The sequence below is a fragment of the Bos indicus genome, chromosome 10, assembly GCF_029378745.1.
Source record: "Bos indicus isolate NIAB-ARS_2022 breed Sahiwal x Tharparkar chromosome 10, NIAB-ARS_B.indTharparkar_mat_pri_1.0, whole genome shotgun sequence".
NCBI classification, from domain to species: domain Eukaryota; kingdom Metazoa; phylum Chordata; class Mammalia; order Artiodactyla; family Bovidae; genus Bos; species Bos indicus.
Window position 1 is genome coordinate 36140443 of NC_091769.1, and position 14364 is coordinate 36154806.

Here is a 14364-nt window from a genome sequence, read left to right on the forward strand (position 1 = left end):
ATACTTGTCCTTCCATCAGGAGTTAATGTCTGGTGATGATCACCATTAAGTTATCATTATCTAGATCTAGCAATTTATTAAGAGTTGTAAAGTAGTGATATCATGATTTTCTTCATTTTTTCATATTATGTCCAAATACTTATGTAAAAAAAAAAATCTTTTATTAAGTATTTGGCTCCTATATGAAAGACAGTCAGCCATGTTCCCAAGGAGGCCTGATTTCTTTGAGAAGTATAGAGCTTTGATTTTTCTTTATAAATTTAGCCTTAAAACTACTTTTTAAGAAAGAGAGTCATCATCAGTAATCATTGCCTTTAGCACCTTTTTGCACTTTAACAACATGTTAGAAAACTAGTTACAGATGGAGAAATGAAATTAAAACCTCATTTGTATTTCCTTTTAATTTATCAACTGAAAGGAGAGCATGAGAGGAAACTAAAGTTTGTTAGATTATTTAGCAGGCCCTGAGCTTTGGTACCTTTTTTAAAAACTTTTACTTTGATCTTAAGAGGTTGGTCAATATTGTGCCCATTTTATAGATGAGGCCAAAACCTAGAATGCTAAAATGACTTATTCTGTGCCACACGGCCTATGAATAACGGACATTTGTAGTGTTTTCTTTGGATTTTATATGTAATAGGCTAACTTGGTTTTTCCAACACTGCATTAGGGACATCAGAAAGTCATTGGGTTAGAGCTATAAGACGTTTTTAAAAATGTCCAAAAGACATTATAAGACATTTAAAAAAATAACCAGATTTTTACTGCTTCATTTTATGTATGCCAGAAAAGTCTGAGTTCAACCTGGGATAGAAGTAAGGATCAGGGCTAGTGAATGAGAATAGAAAAGAATAATCTTAGAAACTGGCATCTTTTTTTTTTTCTTTCAATAAAGAGGTTTTTTATAAGTTTTAATTTTCAGATATTGATAGTTTTAAAACAATGTGTAAAATTCAAACAGGGTCTCTGTATCAATCTAGAGGGGTGGGATAGGGCGGGAGATGAAAGAGAGGTTCAAAAGGGAGGGATATATGTATACCCATGGCTGATTCATGTTGAGGTTTGACAAAAAACAACAAAATTCTGCAAAGCAGTTATCCTTCAAACACAATGTATAACCATTTCTCTCTCCCACCCAAGTTTATTGAGGTGTTTGTGCAAATAATGCATAAACATTTTCAAATCATTTTTAAGCCTATGTGTGGAACTTCCACAGTTCCTCTAAATATCAGTGGGAAATGGACTTTGATGTCAGAGACTTTATTTCAAATTCCAACTGTAGCTTACTAGGTATATGAATTTAAAGTTTTCCATTTTTCCTTTGTAGAACTTGTAAAAGTAAGCACTCACGTCTCAAGCACTGTTTTGAGACTCTTAACAGTCCTTGCACGTGGTTTGGTCCTCAAAATACCAGTTTTAAGGGATTTTTTTTTTTCCAGTTTGCTGTAAACACATCACCTACTCTGGAAGACCTGATGTTAAGTCAATATGTTTACCGACCCAAGATTCAGATTTATAAAGAAGATTGTGAAGTTCTTTGCCGGAAGATTGAAGAGTATGAAAGTTTCCATTTTTTGTGTGTTTTGTTGGATGGGTGAATAATCTGTGTGACAAGATTTTGATTAGAATAACACTGGCATAAGAAAAGCTGACCGCATTAATTGGCAGTATATATAGTATATGGGAAAGAATTTCAGGTTTGTAGTCAGATGGAAGTTCAACTCTTGGCTACTTATGTAAGTTATTTAACCTTCATTTCCACATTCATCAATTGAGGTTAATAATACCTACTTAGTAGTGTAGAAGTAGTGTATATAATGAGCAGTAGAAGTAGTATATATAAGTTTGCATGCCATTCTTAGCAAAGAGTATGTCCTTAATAGGGATTCCCAGGTGGCTCAGTTGTAAAGAATCCACCTACCAAGCAGGAGATTCAGGTTTAATCCCTGGGTGGGGAAGATCCCCTGGAGAAGGAAATAGCAACCTGCTCCAGTATTCTTTCCTGGAAAATTCCATGGACAAAGGAGCCTGGCAGGCTATAGCCTTGGGGTCACAAAAGAGTTGAACATGACTTGGTGATTAAACAACAACAACAGAGGTCCTTATAAGCAATAATTATTAGATTATGATATCATAAATTCCAAAAGAACATGTTTAAAAGAAGATAGTACCCTTTAGAGATTTATATAGTGCCTAAAAGTAAGATTGCCTTTGGGTTTATAGTTTTATCACACTTGCTCTTAGTTTGCTTTATAAAAGAACATGGTTTTAATCAAGACTGTAGCTCAGTGGTTTGGTGTAAGTAGATGCAGCAGACTAATTTACAAATTAGGTATATCTAGATTTTCACAGGTAAACCAAAACTTACAACTCAAGGCAGTGTTTATATCATACTTATCTAGAACTGTCAAACTGAATTTGAACCAATCTAACAAACAGAAAAGAAATGAAGTAATCTTTTAAGCATCATGTAGTTTTAAAACTTTTGGTGGTAAACACACTGTAGTGTACATAGATGTCAAAAGATAATGTACACATGAAACATATAACCAGTGTTTTAAACCAGTGTCTTAAACCAGTGTTACCTCAGTAAATAAAAATAAATTAAAGGGAATTATAGTTTTAAAGGGCTTCCCTTGTGGCTCAGCTGGTAAAGAACTACAACTTTCCAACAATTATGCATTCACAAGCCCTTAAAGGATTCTTTATAAGCAACATATTGAGTTGACCAAAAAGTTTGTTTGGTTTTAAGTAAAAATAAAAGACATATTTTTCATTTCACCAAGAACTTTATTGAACAGTGTATTCATTAACCGAATAAGCTTCTTGACCAAAACAGTATTTTCATTTTGAAACAAGTTGATGCCTTGAGATGAGAATTCTATTTGGGAGGGAAATCTTTTTGAATCATAACATTCTTGAACTGTTCTACAAGTGTTGAAATAGTCAGACGGGCCACTATTCCTGAGTGAATTCCCCTCTTTATGTAGAAAAGACCTAGGAAAAATTAAGTATGCCTGTAGATCTAAATTGAATCATTCGGGTTGACTTCTGAACTCTGTGCTAATTAACTTTTCTCTATTTAGATTAAAGCTTTCTGCACTAAACCAAGATAAACTGTTGACTGATATAAATAGGAACCTGTGGGAAAAAATGAAACACTGCTCTGATGAGGAGGTACTTTTGTCTTATTTTCTGAATGGGAATCACTATAGACATTACAGTGTTTATTGTGAAATTAGTACCTGTTACTTGATAATTGGACTTCACTGGTAGCTCAGCTGGTAAAGAATCTATCTGCCATGCAGGAGACCTCGCTTCAGTTCCTGGGTCGGGAAGATCCCCTGGAGGAGGGCATGGCAACCCATTCTTGTATTCTTGTCTGGAGAATCTCCATGGGCAGTAGAGCCTGGAGGGCTACAGTCCATGGGGTCACAAAGAGTAGGACACAACTGAGCGACTAAGCACTCACACACAAATACATACACATACTCACACTTGATAATTAGTGGTGAGTTCTTTAGTTTACTTCTCAGATATAATATGTCAGTAGGATTTTATTATACATGAATGATTGTTAGTATAGAATCTTACATTTCTTACATGATCAATTTAATATATGAAATACGTTTGAAATTTAGAGTTCCCTTCTTGTTTGCTTTTCACTTAGATTTAGATAGGGAAGAGATAGACTTTAATTGATTAAATAAGCAACTCATTTTATATTTGCCCTGATTGAAGTTTTATTAACTAAGAACCTGTCATTTTCTAATTTGTAATATAAATTAATTTTGTACTGGAATTATTCAACTGGAATCAAAGTTGAAATCTTTGGTTCTGGACTTAAGCTATTAAGTGAAATTAAATTTGCAAATAAGAAGCCTTAGGAATCATAGTCTAGGATGGGCAAATCTTAGCACATAGCAGCTGAACCAGCCTTCCCAGACCTTTTGCCTTTTCTAACTCGTTTGTTTTAATGCAGTGTAATCTTTGACTTTACAGCTGAAGGCCTTTGGAATTTACTTGAACAAAATAAAATCACGTTTTACCAAGATGACTAAAGTCTTCACTCACCAAGGAAAAGTGGCTTTATACAGCAAGCTGGTGCAGTCAGCTCAGGTAATTTGAGACTGTTAAGAGCTTAGAAAGATCTATTAAAATTACTTTATAGTGATTGTAGAATATGAAGAATGTTCCTTAGGAGACATGTGAATGAGAGTTGGGCAAAAACTTAAAATTATTCATAAGAAGTGAGGTTCAGTTTAACAAAAGTAGTAAATCCTGGCATATGTCTCGTCTCAAATTATATATATTGAAATAAAACAATATAGAATTATGATCTTCCTTTGCTAAGGAAGATCTGTGCTCTGGTATTATCTTCCTCATAGTCCATACTCAGCTATGCATGTGTATGTGTATTTTAAAAAAATAGATTTTCCGAAATTATCATCCTTGAAGAAAGGTCCTACATAAAAAAATTTTCATTGGCAAATAAGTCTGAAAAGTGTTACATACAGTGTCCCCCTTTTGGAGAAATATAATAGCTAACATATTAAAGTCTAAGGTCAGAATTTTTTTTTTTTTTTTGGTCTAAAAAGAAAAAATGCTATAATTCTATTTGAACAGTGTTTCCCAAATTTATTTGACCATAGATCATTTTTATAAACTCTAAGTTATATATATTAATAGAAATCTAAAATAAAGTATAAAATATGAATTAATATTAATCTGTTATGTATGCTTAAAAAACTTTTTTTAAGACAAGACTAGAAGTTTTGATCTTTTAGATTTGCCTGTTCATGGGACTTCCCTGGTGATCCAGTGGTTAAGACTCTGCACTTCCACTGCACGGGGCCAAAACAAAAATAACAACAAGCAAACAAAAAGATTTGCTTGATCATAAATTAGATGTAGCAGTTATGTTAGCAGTTTGAACTGTTTATAATGTTATAATGTTTTGTTTTGAGGTTTAACTTGACAGTCTATGATATTGTGTGTTTAGAGTGAGAGAGAGAAACTTCATAAAAGGATAAATGAGATGGACAACACACTTAAGAAGATTGATAACTATCTTACCGAGGTGGAAATAGGTAAAATATCTTGAATACTTTTCCAAAAGATAATTTAATTGTATCTAAATCCTTCCCTACTTTGCTAGTAGCACTATGCTGAAGCCTGGTTAGCAGCTTGAGACATTAAATTGGAGCAACTCCTTTACTGTGGTCATTCATAACATAATCAAGAAATACCCAAAATAATAAGTCTCTTTGGAAAACTCTTCATAACCTAGACCGTAATCTTGTGTTTTTTTTTTTAATAAATGAACTTATTTATCCTTTCAGTTTGGTCTCTCAGTATCCCAACTTGTTAGTTTTGTCTTGAAACTGCTTTTTCAAAGATCGCAAAATTTCACATAATCATCAAATTTGGTCGCTCTCAGTCCTTAGCCATCTAGACCTCTTTCAGTATTTGACACTGCTGATTATTCTTTTCTTCCTGTAACGTTCTTCTCCCTGAACTCTATGATATTGCTCTATCTTGATACTGTTCTTTTCTCCTGACTCTTCCTTTTAGCTCCTCTCTTGTCCCTTTTCTAACTAACCCCTTGTGTAACATTCATCTATTCATTTCTATATTTTCTCCCCTAATACTTTCATCTGCCTTAACAATTATGTTTATATGAATGATTCCCAAATTCAGTTAAATTCATCCAGCATTTGTTCAGCACCTACTACCTGCCAGATATTGCACTTAGTGTCAGAAAAAATATATACACAGATTTTTGCCCATTTTTAAATGTTTATTTATTTAGGCTGCTGTGGGTCTTCACTGTGGTGTGCAGGCTTCTCTAGTTGTGGCATGTGGGCTTAGGTACAGTATGTGGCATCTTGGTTCCCCAACCAGGGATGGAACCTGAACCCCATGCATTGGAAGCTTGGAGTCTTATCCACTGGACCACCCGGGATGTCCCAGATTTTTGCCTTCAAGTGACTTGTAATCATTTTGCATGAGGGCATCTTTCTCTTCTCTTGAGTTCCAGACTTAACATTTCCAGCTTCTTGCTGAACCTTTCAACAAAAGTGTCCTTTAAGCACCTTAAACATTATGTGAAAAAATGAAAGTTATTGTCTTCCATTTTCAAAATAATATCTGAAAATTTGTTGTCTATGATGCTTCTCATTTGTATTAAGTGTCACCATTCTTATAAATTGTAAAAGGCTCATAACTTTTATTGTCTTTGAGTTTTATTGTCTTTTATCAAATCCTGTTATATCCGCTTCAGTATCTTCTGTATTCTTCCCCATTCCCATTAACACTATCATTAATTCTGACATGTGCCATTTCAGATCTTCTAACTAATCTTTCTACACTCTTAATTTCATTCTCTCTCTTTCCAGTCCAACCTGTACATTGCTGCAGGATTAATAATTATAAAGGACAGTATTCATTATGTTCAGTTCAGTTCAGTCACTGTCGTGTCCGACTCTTTGCAACCCAGGGACTGCAGCACACCAGGCTTCCCTGTCCATCCCCAGCTCCTGGAGCCTGCTCAAATTCATGTCCATTGAGTTGGTGATGCCATCTAAACATCTCCTCTGTCGTCCCCTTCTCCTCCTGCCTTCCGTCTTTCCCAGCATCAGGGTCTTTTCCAATGTGTCAGTTCTAATCAGGTATCCAAAGTATTGGAGCTTCAGCATCAGTCCTTCCAATGAATATTCAGGGTTGATTTCCTTTAGGATTGACTGGTTGGATCTCCTTGCAATCCAAGGGACTCTCAAGAGTCTTCTCCAACACCACAGTTCAGAAGCATCAATTCTTTGGTGCTCAGTTTTCTTTATGGTCCAGCTCTCCCATCCATACATGACTACTGGAAAAACCATAGCTTTGACTAGATGGATCTTTGTTGGCAAAGTAATGTCTCTGCTTTTTAATATGCTGTCTAGGTCAGTTGTAGCTTTTCTTCCAAGGAACAAGCATATTTTAATTTCATGCCTGCAATCATCATCTGCAGTGATTTTGGAGCCCTCAAAATAAAGTCTGTCACTGTTTCCATTGTTTCCCCATCTATTTGCCATGAGGTGATGGGACTGGAGGGGACCCATGATAGGACTGGATGCCATGATCTTCATTTTCTGACTATTGAGTTCTAAGCCAGCTTTTTCACTCTTCTCTTTCACTTTCATCAAGAGGCTCCTCAGTTCCTCTTCAATTTCTGCCATAAGGATGGTATCATATGCATATCTGAGGTTATTGATATTTTTCCTGGCAATCTTGATTCCAGCTTGTGCTTCATCTAGCCCGGCATTTCGCATAATGTACTCTGCATATAAGTTAAATAAGTAGGGTGACAATATACAGCCTTGACGTACTCCTTTCTCAATTTGGAGCCAGTCTGTTGTTCCATGTCCAGTTCTAACTGTTGCTTCTTGACCTGCCTACAGATTTCTCAGGAGGCAGGTCAAGTGGTCTGGTATTTCCATCTCTTTAAGGATTTTCCACAGTGTGTTGTGATCCACACAGTCAAAGGCTTTGGTGTAGTCAATAAAGCAGAGTTCCTGGAACTCTCTTTTTCTACGATCCAGCAGATGTTGGCAATTTGATCTCTGGTTCCTCTGCCTTTTCTAAATCCAGTTTGAACTTCTGGAAGTTCTCGTTCACATACTGTTGAAGCCTCACTTGGAGAATTTTGAGCATTACTTTGCTAGTGTGTGAGATGAGTGCAATTGTGCCGTAGTTTAAACATTCTGTGACATTGCCTTTCTTTGGGATTGGAATGAAAACTGACCTTTTCCAGTCCTGTGGCCACTGCTGAATTTTCCAAATTTGCTGGCATATTGAGTGCAGCACTTTAACAATATCATCTTCTAGGACTTGAAATAGCTCACCTGGAATTCTACCACCTCCACTAGCTTTGTTCGTAGTGATGCTTCCTTAGGCCCACTTGACTTCAGACTCAGGGTGTCTGGCTCTAGGTGAGTGATCACACCATTGTGGTTGTCTGGATCATGAAGATCTGTTCTGTATAGTTCTTCCATGAATTCTTGCCACCTTTTTTGTGTTCCTACCCTGAGAAACTTCTGGCTTTCCATGTATTACAAAATAAAGTCCAAACTCCTGAGTTTGACATTTAGCGTTCTCAACCATCGTTTTCAGATATTCCCTTCTTACATGATTTTTACTATTACTCCCTTACACATTCTAAATTCCAACCAAATCTTGTCATTTCTATGCAGTTCTGCCACTTTGTGTTTGCCTAATACATTCTCCTTTTATTTTTTACCAAGGGATAGTGTTCTTTCTCTTGAGCTGCTATGGCTATTTTATTGTACCTATCATATCTAATTGTAATTATAGTTACTTCTTTATAGTTTACTTTCCTATCTAATTTGTAAGCTCCATTGAAGACAAAGATCAGCTTTTATTTTTCTTCATATCCTTCAAAATTCTTAGCACTATGCTTTACACAGAAAAAGTGCCTGGTGCATATTTTCTGCATTGAACTGGTAATAAATATATGAAGTCCATAATCTTAGACTGTCACACCCCTTTGTTCATTACCTTGCTTTTTCACTTCATGAAAAAAAATAGAAGCCAGAATTTCTAAACTTCCTGCTACAAAACAAACCAAACTTTTATATATCTGTATCCATTCTTTCATCCTTCCTTTCTTTTCCCTAAGATCAATCTCTCCACCTAAACTTTGAATTGCAGCCTCTCTTGTCTTCTCAGGAATCTTATCACACTGACTTTCCCTTATCTCTTGTATTTACAACCTCTCTGCCTCCTCCACTGAATATATTCACTTCTTACCTTTAAAAGTACCAACAATCACACTCTTTCTCTAGTTGCCACTGAATGGCTCTCTATTTCTGTCTTCTTTCTTCATTATTCCTTGAGCAAATTACGAAGTACCTATCATGTGCTTTGTATAGTGCTTGGTGCTAAGACTACTGTAGTGATTAAAAACAAAACTTTATGCCCTTGTGGAGTATTTTTTTTTTTTGTCAACTCTCCCATTACTATCTTTTAATTCAAACATTCATATATTAAGAAAGGCTTCCATACTTTAAGTTTTTACATTACTATACAGAGCTCCAATGCTATTTTAGTTTCATATTACAGGAGATCACATTCAAATATGTTTGGATTTGACAATTTGCTTTTACAATATTGAGGAAAGATTATAAGCATTAAATAGTGGAAGAGTGGTTCCAGGGTGCCGTAAGTTCCTGAAGTAGAAATCTGTCAGGTCAGGAGAGGCTTCCCTTTGAGGAAGTGGCATTTAAGCCAAGGTCTGAAGAATAAGTTGGGGCTAAAGTGAGAAGGGAGGGAAAAGCAGACTGCTCAATATGAATAACACAGGCAGAAGCCTTTCTATGGAAAAGAATATACCAAGTAAAAGGATCTGAAATAAGGCAAATGTGGCTAGAATAGAGAGAACAAAAGGGAACATAGTCTAAGATAAAGCTGGAGATGCCAGCTTTAGGGACCAGGTCAAGGAGGGCCTCTTAAGGAATTTTGACTTTTTCTGAGAACAGTGAATAGCCATTTGAAGGGTGTTAAGCATTGGCTGTAAATTAAGAAGTTAAGCAGTTATTGGATGGTATGGTTAATAAAGGACAATAGTTTATATAAAGGGAACTTAGTAGTGGTGAAGGAAAAAAGTAGATTCACAAAATATTTCTGAGGTAAAAGTCTAAAGTTGATTTGGATGTGGGGAGAGAGAAGGCTTTTAGGGATGATTCCAAAGTATCAGAAATAAATTTAAATATGTGTGTGTGCATTTATATATGTGTATGTGTTCCTGCTTAGTCCATGGGGTTGCCTAACAATAATTTTGATGTATGCAAATTATATATGAACAATTTCCATCTGCCACTAGAAGCAAGTCTTACGAAATTATTATTTTATCTCAATGCTTTTTTGTCAAGGAAGAGGTGGGTTAGCATAAATGCTTGTGAAATATTCTTAACACGACATTTTGGGACCATCTCTTCTTTTCATCTCTGGTTGTTTAGTTATTTTTGACTGAGTTATTTTAATCCATGGTCTACTTTAGAAACTAAGAGTTTGGAGGATGAACAGAAAGACAGTCCTGTGGAAGAACTGAATTCTGAAGTGAGAGCTGCAGAGAAAGGTAACTGATTTAATTAGGGAGGTAAATGGGGAAAAAATCCTCTGTTCTGAGTTTTTTATTTAAATGAGATTAATGAGATAGACTTTTCAATAAAACAGATGATTTGTATACCAGTATTTTAATGTGTACATTCTGATAGATTTGTTTTTGTTTTTCTTTTCAAAGAACTGGAACAGCTGAAAACTGAGGAAGAAAAGCTTCAAAGGTTAGCCTTCAGTTTGAGTGTTAGAAAATATGCTAACCTCTACATGGTTAAGTGATTTCCTACCTCCAGCAACTGACAAGATTGAGAACATGAATATTGACTAAGGTTGAGCCAGGGCTTCTACTCCACTTTGAACTTGACCTTGGAGGCCATCTTAGCAGTATTCTCTAAGCATTTATTGCTTACAAAGCATTAATCCAAGGCAGTAGTTCTCAAGCTTGTGTAATATCAGGATTCTGTTAAAGAAAATCTAGCATTAAACTACTTTTATATGACACTTAACTGTAAATAAATATAAAATGAGGTGTGTTTCTTATACTCTGGATCTTAATTTAACTGTAAGACTCAAAGAAATCAAATACAAATAATGACAAAACCAGTAAAATTCCAACTGGAAACATTAACTTGATAGGTGATAATAATTTAGCTAAAATTAAATTGATGCTAGCAAAATGACTAACAAAATATAAATTCTGTTTAGCTCTAATAAGCTAAACAAAACCAAATGCATGCACCAAAATTATGGCATGTTTAATTTTTAAGGTGGGCATTCTTATGGTCTATATTATGCTTATATTTTTAACATCAAAATGAAAATTAAATTTTTTTGAGGTTAGTTTTTGTTAATTTATTTTTAATTGGAGGATAATTGCTTTACAATATCGTGTTAGCTTCTGCCATACAACAATGTGAATCAGCCATAAGGATACATATTCTAGTGTGGTGGATGAACCTAGAGCTTGTTAGAAAGAGTGAATTAAGTCAGAAAGAGAAAAACAAATACCATATATTAATGCATGTATATGGGACCTAGAAAAATGGTACTGACGAACCTATTTGTAGTGCGGGAATAGAGACATAGACATAGAGAACGGACTTTAGACATAGCAGAAAGAGAGGATAGGATGAATTGTGAGACTAGCATTGAAACGTATGTATTACCACATGTAAAATAGATCAGTAATGGGAAGTGTTGTATAACACAGGGAGCTCGGTGTTTTTTAGCAACCTAGGAGGGTGGGATGGGGTGGAGGGGGGAATGTAAATTTTAATAATAATAGACCCAAACTTCTAGTTTAATGTTTATTTAAAAAAAACCTAAAAATGCAAAAATATACGTCATTCACCTCACTGGGAGAGCCATTTAGCACATGGCTTTTAGTCATAAACTTTTATTTTAATGATGTCTGAATTCTCTAGCAGTGACCTTATCTTTCTGTGAATACCTGGTTTGATTTGCAGAAATTTCTTAGAGCTGGAGATACAGAAAGAGCAGATCCTTGCTCAATTAGACTTTGTGCAAAAACAAACAAAGAGAACTGAAGAGCTACTGGATCAGTTGAGGTAAGGGAAAACAGGTAGCATTAATTTGTGTTTTATCCTGTACCTTTGTGGTTGTCTCAGTCCACTAGTGCAGTTGACATGTGTTTGTAATGTGTATCACTGTTTTTAAGCTATAATGCAATGTATTCTCAAAAAGAATAATTTTTGAAGCTGAAAGTATACAAGGTGGGAGAGCTATGAAATTTGTAATGTTAAAATATTTAATATTTTATATTGCCTAGACTTGGCTTTTCTCTGACATATAACTCAAAATTGAGTCAGTTCTTATTTCTTTCAAAAGCATAAGTTTGTACATTCACAGTCTTGGAATTAAAATAATGACTGTCTCCCAAGCCAGTAGAAAACTCCAGTAGCTGCTGATGGTACTATTCAGGTGGTAGAAGAAATTAACTCTCTTCTTTTATCTTAAAAATGTTTTTTTGTCTTTTCTCTTTCTTCAGCTTGTCTGAATGGGATGTCATTGAGTGGAGTGATGATCAAGCTGTATTCACCTTTCTTTATGACACAATAGAACTCATCATTACCTTTGGAGAGCCAGTAGGTAAGTAGCAATAATAAGATAATTCCTCTGCAGATAAATGTATGCTTAAACTTACTAAAGATTCATATCTTTGTTTTAATGTAATATTAACATGTATTGACATGATGAAAGTACTGCTGAAAATCTTAAAAGAGGCAATCACTTTAATTAGTGATAATAGAATTTTATTTTATTAAATAAAAAGTAAAAACCTTCAGCTGGTGAAAAGTTGCCCTTTGTTGAATTACATTAGATAATAGAATTTTTGCCTATCCAGAAAAATGGATCAACATGCTCTTCACATCTATTTAGTCTGACTTCTTTTTTTTCATCAGTCTGTCTGTTGTGATAGAGTATTTGCTCTAATGCTGATGATTCTTGACTGGGTTTTTGATGTACATAAGTTAACCCAAAAAGCTAATTGGAAATTCTCTGTATATTGATTGGTAGGTTTATCAAAATAGGTAAACATCACTAGATGGTAAGTTGATAGAGTCCTAGCTATTTTGTTATAATCTCCTGTCAGTATCTTTAGGTCTCTTCTCTTGAAACAACTTCAGCATGGCCAGCCCTGGGTGAACATGGCCAAACTGAAACTTTGAATCTTTATAATTTCTCAGCCTTGTCCAAGCCCAATTCTCCTTAACAGTTCCTGGGAACTCCTTGTCTGTTCAGTGATTAGGACTTGCGCTTTTACTACCATGGCCCCAGGTTCAGTCTCTGGTTGAGAAACTAAAATCCTGTAAATCGTGTGGAACAACCCCCCCACCACCACCGCCACCATAAAAAAGTTCCTTTTCTAAATGAATAGCATCAACTTCTGTTCAGGTCCGAAATTAAAAGTTAGGAATCACTCTGTACCGCTTTCTTCTTTACCTGGCATATCTAAATTATGACTTACTGATTCATATTTAACATTCTTCTACTTTTTTGTGTCTCTTCTGCCAAGAGACACCTTCAGTCTGTACAATAACATATAGATAGTCTTTCTGGAACTTTTTCTTTTCCCCTCTATTTCTTTCTCCTTCCTGTAGCTGTAGTAATTGTTGAAAATTTTATCATGTACCTCCTACTCTTAAACTGATGATCAAAATGCTTATAACCTGTAAAGCCTTGAATGAATTGAATTTTTCCTCCTTTTCCTGCCTCATCTGACACTGTTCTCTGCACATCGGCCACAGTGAATTTCTTTCATTTCTTTAAAAGATCATGGTCATTCATGCTCAGTCATATTCCATCCTACCTCAGGACATTCATCCTGATGTTTCTTATGCCTGGAAACTTTTGCCCTATCTTAGTCCTTCTGGGTTGCCATTTTAAAAATACCATAAACTGGGACTTCCCTGGTGGTCCAGTGGTATAGAATCCGCCTTCCAGTGCAAGGGACATGGGTTCAATCCCTGGATGGGGAACTAAGATCCCACACGTCTTGGGACAGCTAAGTCCATGCACTGAAACTATGGAGCCACCGGCACGTTCTAGAACCCATGTTCCACAACAAGAGAGGCCTGCATGCTGCAACTAGAGAAAATTTAAAAATATAAAATTTTACATACCATACACCAAGTAGCTTATAAACAACAGAAATTTATTTCTCACAGTTCTGGAGGCTGGAAGCTCAAGATACGGATGCCAGTATGGTCAGGCAAGGGCCCTCTTCCAGGCTGCAGACTCCATTGTATCCTCACATAACTAGCTAGCTCTTCAAGGTCTCTGTTTTAAGAGCACTAATCCCATTCATAAGGGCTCCATCCTTATGATCTAAGCACCTCCCAAAGGTCCCACCTCCTACAACTATCACAGGGGGCATTAAGTTTTCAGCCTATGAATTTTCAGACCATAGCACCTCCTCTTCACCAAGTAAATGTCTACTAATAGTCCTTAAGAGCTCAACTAAATTATCACTTTCTCAGGAAAGTTTTCCTTGACTCTTCTTTTACTCACTCCCTCTGCTATTTGCCCTCCTGGTATATGTTCTAATTGCTTCATGCAGTTTTCTTAATTGTGCTTATTACAGTTTGTAGTTCTTGGTGTGTTTATTAGTGCAATTATCTGTGTGTCCCCCTGAGCTGTAATTCCTTAGAGCATAGGTTGATCATGTTTGTTTGTCTCACTAGCATATCCTCAGTGCCTAACACGTAGAAAATATTCAATAGA

At 35.6% G+C, this 14364-nt stretch overlaps 1 protein-coding gene across 1 annotated transcript in view; it reads left to right on the forward strand.

The window, feature by feature from the left end:
• Positions 1-14364, forward strand: part of KNL1 (kinetochore scaffold 1) — a 64854-nt gene that overhangs the window by 45601 nt on the left and 4889 nt on the right. Inside the window, 8 exon segments of the mRNA XM_019968529.2 lie at positions 1440-1555; positions 3087-3177; positions 4003-4119; positions 5003-5090; positions 10061-10138; positions 10304-10343; positions 11586-11687; positions 12128-12228. Of these exon segments, the coding sequence (XP_019824088.2) occupies positions 1440-1555; positions 3087-3177; positions 4003-4119; positions 5003-5090; positions 10061-10138; positions 10304-10343; positions 11586-11687; positions 12128-12228 (733 nt within the window).